Source organism: Meles meles, chromosome 7 (assembly GCF_922984935.1).
Source record: "Meles meles chromosome 7, mMelMel3.1 paternal haplotype, whole genome shotgun sequence".
NCBI lineage: Eukaryota > Metazoa > Chordata > Mammalia > Carnivora > Mustelidae > Meles > Meles meles.
The window spans coordinates 18,105,954-18,120,775 of NC_060072.1; the positions used below are offsets into that span (position 1 = coordinate 18,105,954).

General features: G+C 41.6%; 1 protein-coding gene across 1 annotated transcript in view; it reads right to left on the reverse strand.

Moving 5' to 3' along the window:
• STAB2 (stabilin 2) overlaps positions 1 to 14,570 on the reverse strand; it is a 164,718-nt gene extending 150,148 nt beyond the window's left edge. Inside the window, exons 1-3 of the mRNA XM_046013404.1 lie at positions 14,308 to 14,570; positions 10,737 to 10,870; positions 8,365 to 8,480 (exon numbers count right to left, since the gene is read on the reverse strand). Of these exons, the coding sequence (XP_045869360.1) occupies positions 8,365 to 8,480; positions 10,737 to 10,870; positions 14,308 to 14,385 (328 nt within the window). The 5' untranslated portion in view covers positions 14,386 to 14,570. The remainder of the gene's footprint in view (positions 1 to 8,364; positions 8,481 to 10,736; positions 10,871 to 14,307) is intronic.
• Between the last annotated feature and the right edge of the window lie 252 nt (positions 14,571 to 14,822).

Sequence of the window (14,822 nt, forward strand, 5' to 3'; positions counted from 1 at the left end):
ATTAGGGGCACCTGCGTGGCTCAGTGGGTTAAGCCTCTGCCTTTGGCTCAGGGTCCTGGGATCGAGCCCCGCATAGGGCTCTCTGCTCAGCAGGGAGCCTGCTTCCCCCTCTCTCTCTGCCTGCCTTACTGCCTACTTATGATCTCTCTCTCCGTCAAATAAATAAAATCTTAAAAAAAAAAAAGAAATCAAATTTAGGTACACACAAAACCTGTGCATGAATGTCCATAATGACTCGATTCTTAGTTGTACCAAACTGGAAATAAACCCAAACATCTTTCATCTGGCGAGTGAACTGACTGGCTGCTGCTGCATCATGGCAGGCTATGAAGCATTAGAAAAGAATGAACTATGGACACATACAGCAACACAGACATATCTTCAAGCATTATGCTAATTGGAAGAAACCAGTCTCAAAAACCACACACTGTGTCATTCCAATCATATGACATGAAGGTAAAATTATAGGCACAGAAAACAGATCAGTAATTGCCAGGGCTTCAGAAATGGGAGGGGGGACATGATAGCAAAGGGAATTTGAGGGGGATGAAATAAATCTTCTCTAAGTTAATGGTGGTGGTGGTTACACAAAGCTTGTCAGAACTTGTACAGCTTCGCAGTGATAATGTTGAGTTTCGCTCTATGAAAATTATAAGTTAAGAATAAATGAGAATAATTTATTAGCTGAGCATGTGCCCTACTGATAGGTTTGGGAAAGGTGGTCAGTGTCCTTGTCAGTAATTAATGAAACCCAACTTCTGTTTAGACCTCAGAGATGTCCTTTTCTATAATTATGCTGACTGGAAAAGAAAACAAAGCAAGACACTAGAATCGAGAAGGGCTATTTTTAAACACATGGTAAGTCTTTCAGTTTCTGACCTTTAGTCTCTGAACATTTTCTTTCAAATGCTTTAGTGTAGTTCCAGAACACCAATGTTTAGGAAGCATTTCTTCAGGGCCACGATTTGGTAAACTGTTACTGAACACCTTCATGAGCCAGATGTTGGCCTTAGAAAGACCAACTTGACTTGTTTTTGTTTCCTTTTTTGCTGTTCTTTTTCTTCTTCTTATTGGTCTAAACCTTGAGTGGAATGCCAAAGACATTACATGTGTTATCTTCACAACTATGAACTATTACTCTTTACTCTATGAAGTGTTACAATCCCCATTTTACCTATGAGGACACCGAGGCAGAGAGAGGATCACTAATAAAGTCACACGGCCGTCAGGTGGGGAGACAAGGATTTCCACCCAGCTGTATCTGACTTTCAAGCCTCACAGTTGTGCTTCTCTGTATTGATAGCCTCAAATTATTTTACATGGCTTAAATGTTTTTACGAGACATTCATTTAATTAAGTAATTAATTCAAGATTTATTGAATGTCTACAATTATTTTCAAAGATGTTGTTTTCTCTTTGTAGTTTCACAAGAATGTGAAATGAGATTTAGCCTAAACAGAAAACGGGCCTTTGTTCCTCTTGCTATAGGCAGGAAGGGGCTGGTGAGTTGAGCTTCAGTGCTTTAGACTTATTTCTGAAGAGGTGCTCAACACATACTTCTCATTGAAACGAGTGGTCTGCTTTATTCAGAGGTCATTGGGATTCTGCCTGTGGCTGTGCTAAGGGTCAAGGCATCTACTGGTTGGGTATTCTTTGCTGTCTCCTGGGAATCTTCCTGAGTTTCAACAGCACACATTCAGCAAGGGAAGGAAGGTTTTCTCTTAGCAGGTGCTTTGTCCTGGCCCAGGCTTCTCTCCAGTGGCTTATGACCCAGTGGGCTGAAGGCCAAGGTGAATACTTACTATTAATGAGCTGAATGTCTGTGCCTCCCCAAATTCATATGTGAAAGTCCTAAACCCCAACAGGTTGGCATTTGGTGGAGGGGCTTTGGGGAGTTCATTATGTTTAGATGAGATCATAAGGATGGGGACCCATGATGGGATTAATGCCCTTCTAAGAAGAGAAAGAGGGACTAGAGTCTCTCTCTCCCATATGGGGACACAGCGGGAAGGTGGCCATCTGTGTGCCAGGGAGAAGAGCCTCAATAGGTACCAAATCTGTAGCATCTTAATCTTGGACTTCCTAGCCCCCACATCTGTGAGAACTAAATGTCTGCTGTTATGGTATTTGGTTATAGAAGCCCAAGCAGACTGATGGTTTATCTTCCCCATATCCTGGAAGGGCAGGCTTTTACTTAGATGGATCCGAGTGACCCAAGGGGTCCACAGAAGTGTAGACAATCATGGGAAGAAAAATTGTAGACCTAAGGGGCCATAAGCTACATAAACAATGAGGTGTACAGGAAAGTCCTCCTCTGGCGGCCAGCACTGTGACTTAGTTACCAGTTCTATGATAGATGGATAGAACTTGCAGAGCATTTACTATTACTAAGCACTTTATATGTGTGGTCTTACTCTCCCAACAACTGAGGAAAGCATGAATGTTGTTGACATGATCATCATCATCGTCATCATCATCATCATTATCATTGGTCCCAGGTTATAGATAAGAAAACTGAGGCCCAGAGAGGTAAGTAACTTGCCCAAGATCACGAGGTTGGCAAGTATTAGAACGGGCATTGCAATCAGGCTTGAGTCAAGATTTTGAGTCCTTAACCACTAAACCAGAGCATACAAGATCTGTACCTTAGAATATAAAATCAGACCTAGGCACACCCCCTAGACCACAAAAGACAGAAATGGTAACCGGCATAATCTGAAGACCTGCCACCCTTCAGGAACATCCTAAGTACTTTGTAGGTACGAGCTCACTTAATCCTCAGCACGATCTTTGGAGGTAGGCCTATTAGCATCATTATTTCCATTTTGTAGATGAGAAAACTGAGGCCAAAGGACAGGTTTACCAGATAGAATGTAGGATGCCAGTTAAATTTCAATTGCAGATAGAACAATGAATAGTTTTTTAGAACAAGCATGCCCTAAATACTGTATGCATATTTGTTGTTTATTTGCAATTAATTTAACTGGGTGCCCTGTAATTGCTGAATCTGATGGCTCTACAGAGTGGGTCCCAGAACCAGAGTGTGGTAAATGCTGGGACAAGAGGGCAATAGGGCTTCAAAGTCTGTGTGCCATCTTACTGCAAAACCCCATGGCCTCTTAGTGAAAGGGTAGAACCAAGGGGAGCTCACGTGTCATGGAATCAACTCTAGGCAGTGACAGGCATCTGGCTGATGGTGGAAGCAAGCTTTCTAGAAGTAGGCTAGAGAGAGGCAGGCTGCCTTGCCAGCAGTTGACTTGGCAAAACCAGCTGTTATTTGGGGAAGCAGGGGAGAGTAGCGGGTTAGAGCCGGGACTCTGCAGCAAGACAGGCTTCTTTCCTAGTCTGGCTGCCTTTGGGCAAGCTGCAAAACTCCTCAAAGTCTTCAGGTCCTCCACTGGGATCTCAGGTATGATTATTTTTCCTCATCTGCTTTTTGTGTCTCCCTTTGGGGGTAGGCACTGGGCCTATCAGATACGTGATTATGAGCAGCATACAGTCGGTGCTCCATAAATGCTTTTTTTTTTTTTTTTTTTAGGAGTTGGCCAACCCTGGAAGGAACGTTGAAAAAAAGATAGCAGGGATGTGGGGCCACAAAGACTCCTCATTTTATGTCCTCGATTGAATGGTTTAAGTTTAAAATCTATGAAACAAGTTGTTCGGTTTTTAAGTAAAACTTTTAAGGCAAAAGTGGAAGTTGCAGTCCTGCTTCTCAAATCAATTTCTATCACCTCAGGCCCCCATTAAGTAGAAAGATGGTAAAATTGACGTTCTCAGCAACCGTGCTTGAAAATATATTACAGAATTTGCTATCAGGGCACATTTCTGACACCTTGTGAGGCTCAAGTGGCTGATAAAAAGATTTCAGGTCATTATCCCATTTCCCTTTAGTTACTGCTACCCTGGTGGTCTCCTGCATTGTGACTTTGCTCACACAGGAGGCTTACCCATTATAAGCTGTCAGCAAATCATCAGCTGTTCTGTTTCTTTAAAGGAAGGTAATCAACATCCCCGGCAGCAAGGGGCCAAAGACCTCCCTGTTCCTTTATCTCCCAAGGAACTCTAGAAGTGCCTACTTCATGCTATGACCGTTGTTGAAAAGCTTGGCTCACGGGGCTAGGCAGAGACCATGTCCTGGTATTCCACTTATAGCTCTGGCTGAAATTGTCTCCCTGGGAAGCTGATATGAATTAGGTTCCTCAGGTGAACTCAGCTTTATTTCTCAGTCAAAGCCAAAAGGAACATGCCTGTAAGACCAGTTTCAAGCCCACAGAAGTCTGTTATTTGCAACCTGTGCAGCGACCAGTAAGAAATGTACAACAGGAAAGAAAGAGATGTGGAAACATAAGTAATACATTACTCAAAAAAATGGGCAGAATTGATGACATCGACCTCAAAAAGAAGAATCAAGACCATATCCCTTTGAAATAATCAGATTGTTTTGGCGGCAATCCCGGTTCTGTATAACCCCTTTGCCCACATTCTTTTTCCATTACTTTGAGTTGTTTGCCCAAATCAGTTAACATTCATGGTGAAATCATGAGAACTGGCATGTCCAAATTAAAAAAAAAAATCAATTTCCTCTCATGTAGGATATTGGATGTTCAAATGTGATCCTTTCAATGTTAAAAAATATGTTTGTGTGCTAATTAGTAAAGACTGCAGTGTGCTGATCTGATAAAGCAGTATGAGTTTTAATGAGGGAGAAACAAGTTAAATCTGGGTAGAAAGACCTTTCTTATGTCAGGATGACATATTTTTTTTTCCCCAAGTGAGGATCCATGCCTTATTCTTAATTTTAGAAGACGATGAGCAATTTTTTCTCATTGTGCTTTTTGGATGTTTTCTGATTTTTGGGTGGGGGGGGGGGTTGATCAGAGTTATTTTCTGATTGGAATGAGGCATTATTAAAATAACTTTAAAAGTAACCCGGGGTGTTTGTATTTGTTGATGCCCTGGAAAGGAATTGGATACCACAATGGCCTTGGGAAGAAGGCCATTCCAAAGCTTGTACTTCCTCAAAAAGATGTATGGACACACGTCAGCAGCTCCAAAGTGGCCTTATCCTTCCGGAAATGTAAAGTGATAGGCAAGATCTCACTTGTCATCACTACAAAATGTGGGAGGTGAAATATATGGCTAAGTAGAGCCTTTATCTCTTTCCTGAGCTAAAGGAAGGAAGCCTTTGGGGACATTTAGTATGTTTGGAAGATGAAGATAAAGGGACATGTCCTTTTGCTCTAACAGGAAGATAGCAGAAAGACTGTCCAGCCCCTGCTTTCCACATACTTTGTTTCTCTGGCCTCCAGACCTAGCAGAAGGAAATGTTTGACCCTTCAAGGAATCGTGCACACTGGATTGCAGACAGGAGCCTTGCCCCATTCGTGCATAGCACATTGAGATGTCATGAAGCCCACTGAAGGTTTTGAATCCTATTTGCCTTCTCATGTTTTAGGAGTTACCCATATTTAAGAAGGGCTCGAGGAGAGAATGTCGCTTTATTTGGCTTTCACTGCCAGAGGTCTGTTTTGACTGTTATTCCCTCATTCATTTACTACTAAAACATTATTAAAGTGCTTTCTTGGTGTCACTCTGTCAAGTATTTTTCATCTACATGAATGTTTTAAAATCTAGGCTACGGTCTTGTAAAGTAGGACTTTGGACCCCCATCTGACCCTCATCTAAGGAAGCTGAGGCATGGCAGGAAGTAACGTGCCCAATGTTGGGACTAGAGTCAAGCCCAAATATGGGAACAGGACTAGATCCTTTCTCTCTCTGAGCTGTGGTCTGTTATCCCTGATGTTGCATGCACTGACTTTTGTTGCTGTATCTTGGACAAAGCCTTTTCTTCTCTACAGGCTTCTCATCATTAGCAGCATTGGGTTAGAGTTCTCATGGTTAGAAAGAGAAAAACAAATCTAAAAGTTTTTGAATTATATCAGCATGTCTTTAAGAACTGGTTGTAATCCTGACCACACTTGGTGCTAAAAATGTTCTTGAAATCTGGAAGAGTGGGTTAATCTCTTGAATCCATTGTAACAAACTCAGAATCACAGAGTGTTCACATGCTGGGGTGAAACTGAGAACAGAGAGGTCAATAGAGAGAAGGTCAGGATTTCGTAAACCCCAAACCTTGACCTTTCCAGTGCAAGGAGCATAACCCAGGCATTGACTGGGAGGGGTAAAGGGACTTGCCAATCAAAAGAGAAGTTAGAAACATATTTGGAGGATTTCCCATTTCTTTCTTTTTCTCTTTCTTTCTTTCTTTTTTTTTAAAGGTTTTATTTCTTTGACAGACAGAGACCACAAGCAGGCAGAGAGGCAGGCAGAGAGAGAGAGAGAGGAGGAAGCAGGCTTCCTGCTGAGCAGAGCCCGATGCGGGGCTCAATCCCAGGACCCTGAGATCACGACCTGAGCCGAAGGCAGTGGCTTAACCCACTGAGCCACCCAGGCGCCCCATTCGATTTTATTTATTTATCCATTTGAGGGAGAGAGATAGAGAGAGAGAGTGCACACAAGCAGCGGGTGCAGAGGGAGAGAAACTCCAGCAGACTCCATTCTGAGTGCACAGCCTGACACAGGGCTTGAGCTCACAACCTTGAGATCCTGTCCTGAGCTGAAATCGAAAGTCAGATGCACAACTGAATGAGCCACCCAGGGGCCCCATCTTTCTTCTTCTATAAGCTCTGCTCTGGCAGTGGGACAGAGTAGAACGACAGCAGACTTTGGTGACAGGCATCCCTGAACTTGAACTTGCTTTATTACTTATCAAGCCAAAAGAAATTGGTAAGAGATCATCTTTAAATATCTAATCCCTTATAGGCAAAATGGAGATAAAAACATCTAGCTCAAAGATTTGTTTTAAGAATTGAATCAGATAATATAGGCCAAGTATCTCTTTGGTACCGCATGTTAGCAATGTTGAATAAATGGAAGCTGTTATTTATTTAATCATTAGTTCAAAAAACACACAACAGCAGGTTTCAACATTGTATGTACAAGAAGGGTTTGGCTGCTTAGAAGCCATTTGAAAAAAAAAAAAGATCAGGGAAATAAGCCAAAAAATTTAGGAATTCTTATGTGTGACTGAAAGAAGTCACTGTTTTTTCTGTCTTTATGTCTTTCTAAACTTTACAGGCTGTGTGCCCTTGGCCTGTGTTATTTTAATTTAAAAAAAAAAGCAAAAGAGAACTAATCTCTCCCCTTAAGTGGATTCTTTAAAAAAACAACAAAAAAAAAAAAACAAAACAAAACAACTTTTCTTTATTTGTTTGAGGGAGACAGAGAGAGATTCTGGGACAGGGGTGCAAAGTGAGAGAGAATGTTAAGCAGACTGAGCGAGGAGCCTGACACAGGACTCGATCTCACCACCCTAAGATCATGACCTGAGCTGAAACTAAGTCAGATGCTCAACCTACTTATCCACCATGGAGCCCCTCCCTTTAAGTGGATTCTTTTTTTTTTTTTTTTAAGATTTTATTTATTTATTTGACAGACAGAGATCACAAGTAGGCAGAGAGGCAGGCAGAGAAACAGGAGGAAGCAGGCTCGGAGCAGAGAGCCTGATGTGGGGCTTGATCCCAGGACCCCGGGACCATGACCTGAGCTGAAGTCAGAGGCTTTAACCCACTGAGCCGCCCAGGTGCCCCTTTAAGTGGATTCTTAAGGATATGTTTCATTATTACCTAGAAAATAGGAAACAAATGGACAATTCATGAATTAAAATGCCTGACTTCTTTACTCTCCAAGGGAAAAAAGTGATCTCACATAATTTGCATATCATAGCAAGGACTCAGCCACTATTCGAATGTTTAATCTTTAATCACAATAGAGGTTCAATTTTAGCTGACAAATGCTGTGCTTGACCACAGAAATCTAACTATAACATCTTTGTCTTTCTTACAGTGGAACTGGTCATCATAGAATTTGGTATTCCATCCTAAAGACTAGAATTTAAGTAGATTTAATGATTATCTGTGTTGCCAAACAGTAACTAAGGTCTTTGAGATGCTATAATAAAATTTCTTCTTAAAGAAAGTTGTTCTCGGGGTTGTGGTATCCCAGCATTCTTACATCCTCTCTAGGGTCCCTTATCTATTTTATAAAAATGGATATCCTTTCAATTGTCCCTTTTCTGACTTGTAAGGAAATTCTTTTAGAGAGACCTCCAATTGGAGGAAAGCAGATTTGTTTATAAAAGCTGACAGAGCAAGAAAGACTTTTCTACATATAGACTGAAATGGAACTTTCTAGAAGAAGGTGCTGATACTCTCCTTTTATCGGACTTCCTTCCTTTCGATTTTCTGTGAAATGGGACATCGAGAAGCAAGTATCGAAGTCCAAGAAAAGCGCTGTGCCACTTACCCATGCAGTCTGGGCCCCAGTGGCCTGGACAGCACTGAGGCTGGACATAGTCCTTTCTACAGATGTGGCGGCATCCAGGAAGAGACAGCGAGTACTTCCTGATCTCGAAGATGTACCTTGGAGGGGAAGGAGAAGACATAAACCTATGATCAGAACAAGGCAGCTAACTTTGGGCAGTGGGATTAGCCCGGATTTTTACTTAGGTCTTTCTTTAGACTTGCCTATATTAAAACAAACAAACAAACAAACAAACAAACAAAGATTGAATTCATTTTTTTATTTAGGGAGAACAAAACTTAATCATGATTTACCTTTAATTGTACAAAATGGATGAAAAAATCAGAACACAATGCAAATGAAGGTAGAATATCTTCAGTGACGTCAGAAGTGGGGTTAGTAGATCGGAAATAGTGTTAGGTTCTAGGCATATGCTAGAGATGCACCTCACACTTGCTGCCACCAATGTGAGAAGGAAAAGGTCATGAGTTCTGTGACGCACGGGATCTCTGGATTTAAAATGAACCAACTGCTTAGGATTAGCATTTTTTTTCCAGATACTGTAGATGTAGACTTTTTTGTGAGAGGCGGTGTAATATAATGGGCAATATTTGCCATCGTGTCCTCAAGGGAGATGTAGTGATGAATTTCTTAAAACAGTTTGTATACCATCTGAGGTACTGATCTGGAGTAGCAATTCTGTGAGGCTAAATACCATTGGGAATCTCTGCATGGATGACTTATTCCAGGTTTTGGCTTTAGTGTATCTAGAGACAATCCTCCAAAATATCGTTTCTTTCAACTAGACTGTTAAGAATAGTATGATGGTGAGTTCAAGGTCGTACTTCTTTATTTTTAATTTTTTATTATTTTTATTTATTTTAATTAATTAATTAATTAATTAATATTATTTTTTAAAATCAAGGTTGTACTTCTAATCCAGTCCCTTTATGGGCAGTCAAGCTGAAGACAGAGGTGACAATTCCAGCTTGAGAATACTGGCAGGGGCATCTCTTCACAAAGACGGGAAAAGGGGGAGCCAAGGATAGAACCAAACTTCCCCTTAAGAACCAACCTTGGGGGGTGCCTACATGGTTCAGTGGGTTAAAGCCTCTGCCTTCAGCTCAGGTCATGATCTCAGGGTCCTGGGATCCTGGGATGATGAGCCGCATGGCATTGGGCTCTCTGCTTAGCAGGGAGCCTGCTTCCCTTCCTCTCTCTCTGCCTGCTCCTCTGCCTGCTTGTGATCTCTGTCACATGAATAAATAAAATCTAAAAAAAAAAAAAAAAAACACCAACCTTGGATTGATTTCAGCATAAATGAATGACAGATCCAAGTCTTCAATTCTAAAGCAGAGAGCATGAGTGCAATAATCTTATCCTGTGTGTGTGTGTGTTGGAAGGGGATGGTAAGGTGGGAAGGATATAGCCAAGTGTCCACCTTGCTATGAAAAAAGTAGCCAGTATAAGAAAGTCCTCAATAAAGTCACCACATAATTTAACCTTGAATCCTACATCTTTCTATATACTTTTATAGAGAATCTGTTCACAGATGTGTGCCTGGTTTGGTACCTGAATGGTGAACTGTCGTATATGCTTGCTAATTCTAGGTCAATTAGTATTTGGAACCTTTTGTTAAAATGGATGATTTTGGTTTTAGAATATATCATGATCACATTAAGCAAACATGAATTTGAAATAGTGTTTAGTTTTTATTTTGTACAAAATAAAAAATAATACTAATTCCTCATCCCTGAATTAAGAATGAACTGATTGAGAGATGTCTAATGTCTAAATTAGTAGACTAATAAAACATTGTGTTTACATTTGAGTTGTATGGTTGCTTCCATTAGCAAGAAAGCAAAAATGCTCGTCATTTTTGACGAGGCTTAGCCTTGAATTACGAAAGTATTGAATCATAAGAGGATTTCAAGAATGCAGTGCTCCCATAAAATGCACAAAGCTATAATTCCTTTGTCTTCCCTCTTCAGGTTCTAATCGGTTTCGGGATCCATAGCTACTTGGTAAGATGACTGTCAGACCCATGGCATTTTAGTCCATGTTCTGACTAGAACACTCTCCAAATGAAACAAAACCCACATTTTCAAAATAAAGATGGGCAAGATGAAGGGAGAATGTTTATATGCAGGCAATATAGTCAATTTTGTATTAAAATGTGAATCAATCATATATTTTTTAGATTCAAGGTTGCAAATTGCGAGTAGATTCAAGGTTGCAGCGAGTAGACTGAATGTAGTCTTAGAATAAGGGAAAATTATGGAAATGCTTTGTAGTTTTTGAGATAAGAAGTTTTAAACTGGATTCACAATCCCTTAAATTTCAAGACCTGAGCACATTTATTTTCTTGTGAATACCTGCAATCTCGAACCCCCACAGAGCCATTGGTGACCTTGGTGTAACCATCTGGGCATTGAATTCCCAAGTTCAGTGAGCAAGACTGGCACTCAGTTCTAATTGTAAGCAGAGATTTCTTATCACATCTTTTTGCCTGTGAAAACATAAAAAAATAAAAAAATCAATTCCCATTAGCAGAGCCTTGGTTGGTCATTCTTCCCCATTGGCTTTAAGTCAGTGGAATGACAGGGATGGCAACAAGGTTGATTGGTAAAGACCAGCTAGTTACCTTCATCCTTATTTAGAAAGAGTGTTGGGATCAACAAGCAATGTCTGCCATGGATGTGGGTAGGAAGGAGGCTGCTTGTACCTGTTTGCTACCCTTGATCTAAAGTCTGGAATTCAGCAAAGCAAGGTAACATCATTACACACACATACCCAAATGGGAAACCTGAAATATATTATAGAGTATAATTTTAAAGTGGTTATTTAGGGTCCATTTGTTGTAGATCAACAGGTCTCAAGAATATTCTTTCAGCACTGGTTCTCCAGAAATAATCTAGCCTGGGTACTAAATGCCATGAAGCATATAATTTATGCTCCAAAGATGTTTGCAATCTTTTGATTATAGTTCAGCTAGAATATGGGCTCCAGGAGGCAGTGATCTTTTTCTGTTTTGTCCTTGAGTATACCCTAAGCACCTAGAAGAGTGTCTGACACATAGTAGTGCTTAGTAAATATTCATTGATTGAATGAATGAGTTGTAGGAAATTCAAAAGACTCCCTAGAAACTGTTGCTTTGCAACATTAGGCAGTAGAGAATCAGAGGCTAAAATGAAGGAGGCAGACCCACTTTGGCCCTGTTTTCAGGATCCCTCATTGTCCGTGAGGTTGCTGCTGGTCCTCCCGAACGGATTTGGTCCCCTATCTCCAGTCTCCCTCATTTTCCCGTCAAGCTTAAGAAGCCGCTTCATACAATGAAGAGAGACTCAATTTGGGAGTTAAAAGACCTAAGCTTGGAATCAAGCACTGTATCCTTTTTTTTTTTTTTAAATTAACATATAATGTATTATTAGCCCCAGGGGTACAGGTGTGTGAATCGCCAGGTTTACACACGTCACAGCACTCACCATAGCACATACCCACCCCAGTGTCCATAACCCCACCCCCCTCTCCCGACCCCCTCCCACCCCCCGCGGCAACCCTCAGTTTATTTTGTGAGATTAAGAGTCTCTTATGGTTTGTCTCCCTCGATCCCATCTTGTTTCATCTATTCTTTTCCTAACCCTCAAACCCCACATCAAGCACTGTATCTTGCTAAGTGTACAGTCTTGAATGAATTCCCTACCCTTTGCCATCCTCTGCAAGGGGGAGGTATTGGTCACCACTCTCCAGGTTACTGAGACCTTTAAATGATATAATGCATGCAAATTACCTGGCCCAGGACCTGGAAGGTCATAGGCAGTAAATGCTAGTTCTTGTGATACTTCTCCTTCCCCACCTCTGTGTTGTGTTTATTGCCTCTCCTGATAGGAATGCACTTCCCGTCTACGGCCATACCACCCTGAACGCGCCCGATCTCGTCTGATCTCGGAAGCTAAGCAGGGTCGGGCCTGGTTAGTACTTGGATGGGAGGAATGCACTTCCCTACCCTCCTGGCTTCATCCTTCAAGGCCCTGTGGAACAATGCCACTTTCACAAAACCATACACACCTCTCTTCCTTTTCTCAACTTCTACTCTTCATATGTTTGGCCAGTGGAACACCTTTTGTTGTCTTTGCTTTCCATTAAAAAACCCCTTGTGGAAGGGGACCATGTCTCTTCCTTCTTACTTATACTTATCCCCAAACTCCTTCATACTTATTCTTATTCCCATACAGCACAGGCCCAGCACTAGGTAGAGATGGTGGGAACACTATAATTACTTCCGAGTTTACTGAAATGGATAAAGGCTGCATAAGAAGAAATCTTATTTTTATAGAGAAATTTATGGTTATACATGCTTCCAAGGACATCATCTTATTTGCTCTTGACCATGCTGAAGATAAGGACGTAGATTTCATCATGCCTATTCTAGCGGGGAGAAAACCAGAGGAAGAGGAGGTTCAGTGACCTGCCAAGGTCACACTGTAGGTTACTGGTTTTTGGATTCCTCCTCCTTGCACGCTCTACAGTGGCATATATTAAAAAAAAAAATCTGTTTGTATGGGCAACTTTCATTGGGTGATCCTTATGAAACAAAATAGCTCTGGAATTTTCTTTATGGAATAATAATAAAAGCCACCCTTAGCTAGAGTTTGAATCAACTCCCTTTAATGGTTCATGGAACCTCCAGATTTTTCAAAGTAGGATTTTCTTTATATTAGGTTTTCCCATTTAGATAAGTGTTTGGAAGGACATTACTTTTTCTTTTCTTGCTTAAAAGGCCAGATTTAAGTGTCCCTTTTCAAGAAATCTCTTGCTTTCAAGTTGTCTTGTTCAAATGAAATGGGTCATTTTATCTTTCCTATGGTCTCCTCTGAAAATCAAACTCAGCTTTAAACAGCAGTTGAGGCCTGATTTCCACACTAAAGCAAGCACTCATTGAAGCTAATGGTGGTGGCGATGAGGAGGATCATTATTCTGGCTGTGGAGCACCGTTGCGGGAGAAAGTGAAATTTTGAGAGAGACTGTCTATTTTGCTCAAGCTTGAACAGCCAGTCGGCTGTGGAGCACAGTGACTGGTCCTCAGAAATATTTGTTAAACAAATGAGGGCCACTGTTCCAGCTCGCCACTCTCAAACCTCTGAGCTGGAACACTGAACGGTGACGCTATTTTCCAGTGTTTCCGTGAAAAGCATCATCCGAGCACTACCAACTGGCATCAAGTCGGCACTGATAAAAATTCACCCAGTACACATGTAACGTCATGTTTAAGTTTTATGATGAATAGAGCAGAAATCATGCCTTGTGAACTGCATCTTAGAACCACCAGACTGCCTTGCTCATACCCCTGGTTTAGGCTGACATCGCTGTACCTCTGATAGCCAACATGCTCTATTAGCACACGTGAGCCTGCTCGGGACACTGGTGTGTCGGTGTCCTTCACGGGAGCTGCCGGCATGACTGCCCTGGGTACTTCTAGTACAACTTGTGGAAAGTAGAAGGGATGAGTTCCTGAGGCATTCTGGAATACTGTGTTTCTCAAGCTGACATCACTCCGCCTGGAACTCCCCAGAACACCTCTCTATTCATCTCTCTTCAACCACTGTTATTTCCTATATTCAAAATGACACAGCAATAAGACTATTAAAACAAAGGAAAACAGACAAACAACTCCTCCCTCCAACCCCCACCAAGGATACCAACATCAGCAGTGGCAAGAGGAATGTTAGCATTAAATCAGAGCTCCTAGCAAGTGTGGTTTAAGAATAGAACCAACTGAATGAGCACGCCTTCAGAGGGATTGTACGCCACTATTAGGATCAGATTCTCCACTGGCTTTCACTTTATTGTATAAAGTCCAGAAAGTGCTCTTTACCCATGGCAACAGAGGGAAGCAAAAAACTTCCCAGGAACTGAAAAATAACAAACTTACAAGTGTCATCTTACCTGGTCTGTTGTTTCAGGCAGGGAGCAGGAATTGTGTACAACCAATCCAAGAAGAAAAAGGACGAGATTTTGTAGCATGGTGAGAGCCTCTTTGCTCCTTCTGATGCCAGGCACTTGTCAGAAGTACTCAGCTATTCTCTTGTAGTCTGATGAACTCCTCATGAATTCTCTTTCATTTCAGTGTTTGCTCTTAAACCCTTTCCCCCCTTTTTCCTGAATTGAAGCCGATGATATGTGAGAACTGCCTCAAGACAGGAAAAGTGGCAAATCCAGGGGTCGTGATGAAATCGGTCACTCTCAACTCTATATATGTCTTGGTTGAATGACAGGATATCCTGAAGAGGCTGAGGCGGAGACACATTCTGGAATTTTTGTGCCTTATGAAACTCCCAAGAACAAGTTCCTGCCTCCTTCTGCTCTGCCTATCCCAGTTCTGGTCCTGCCTCCTCCTGGACCCAGAGCCGCACCAACATGTATAGCACCACACCATGGAAAACTGCAGGCCTCTCTCTCAG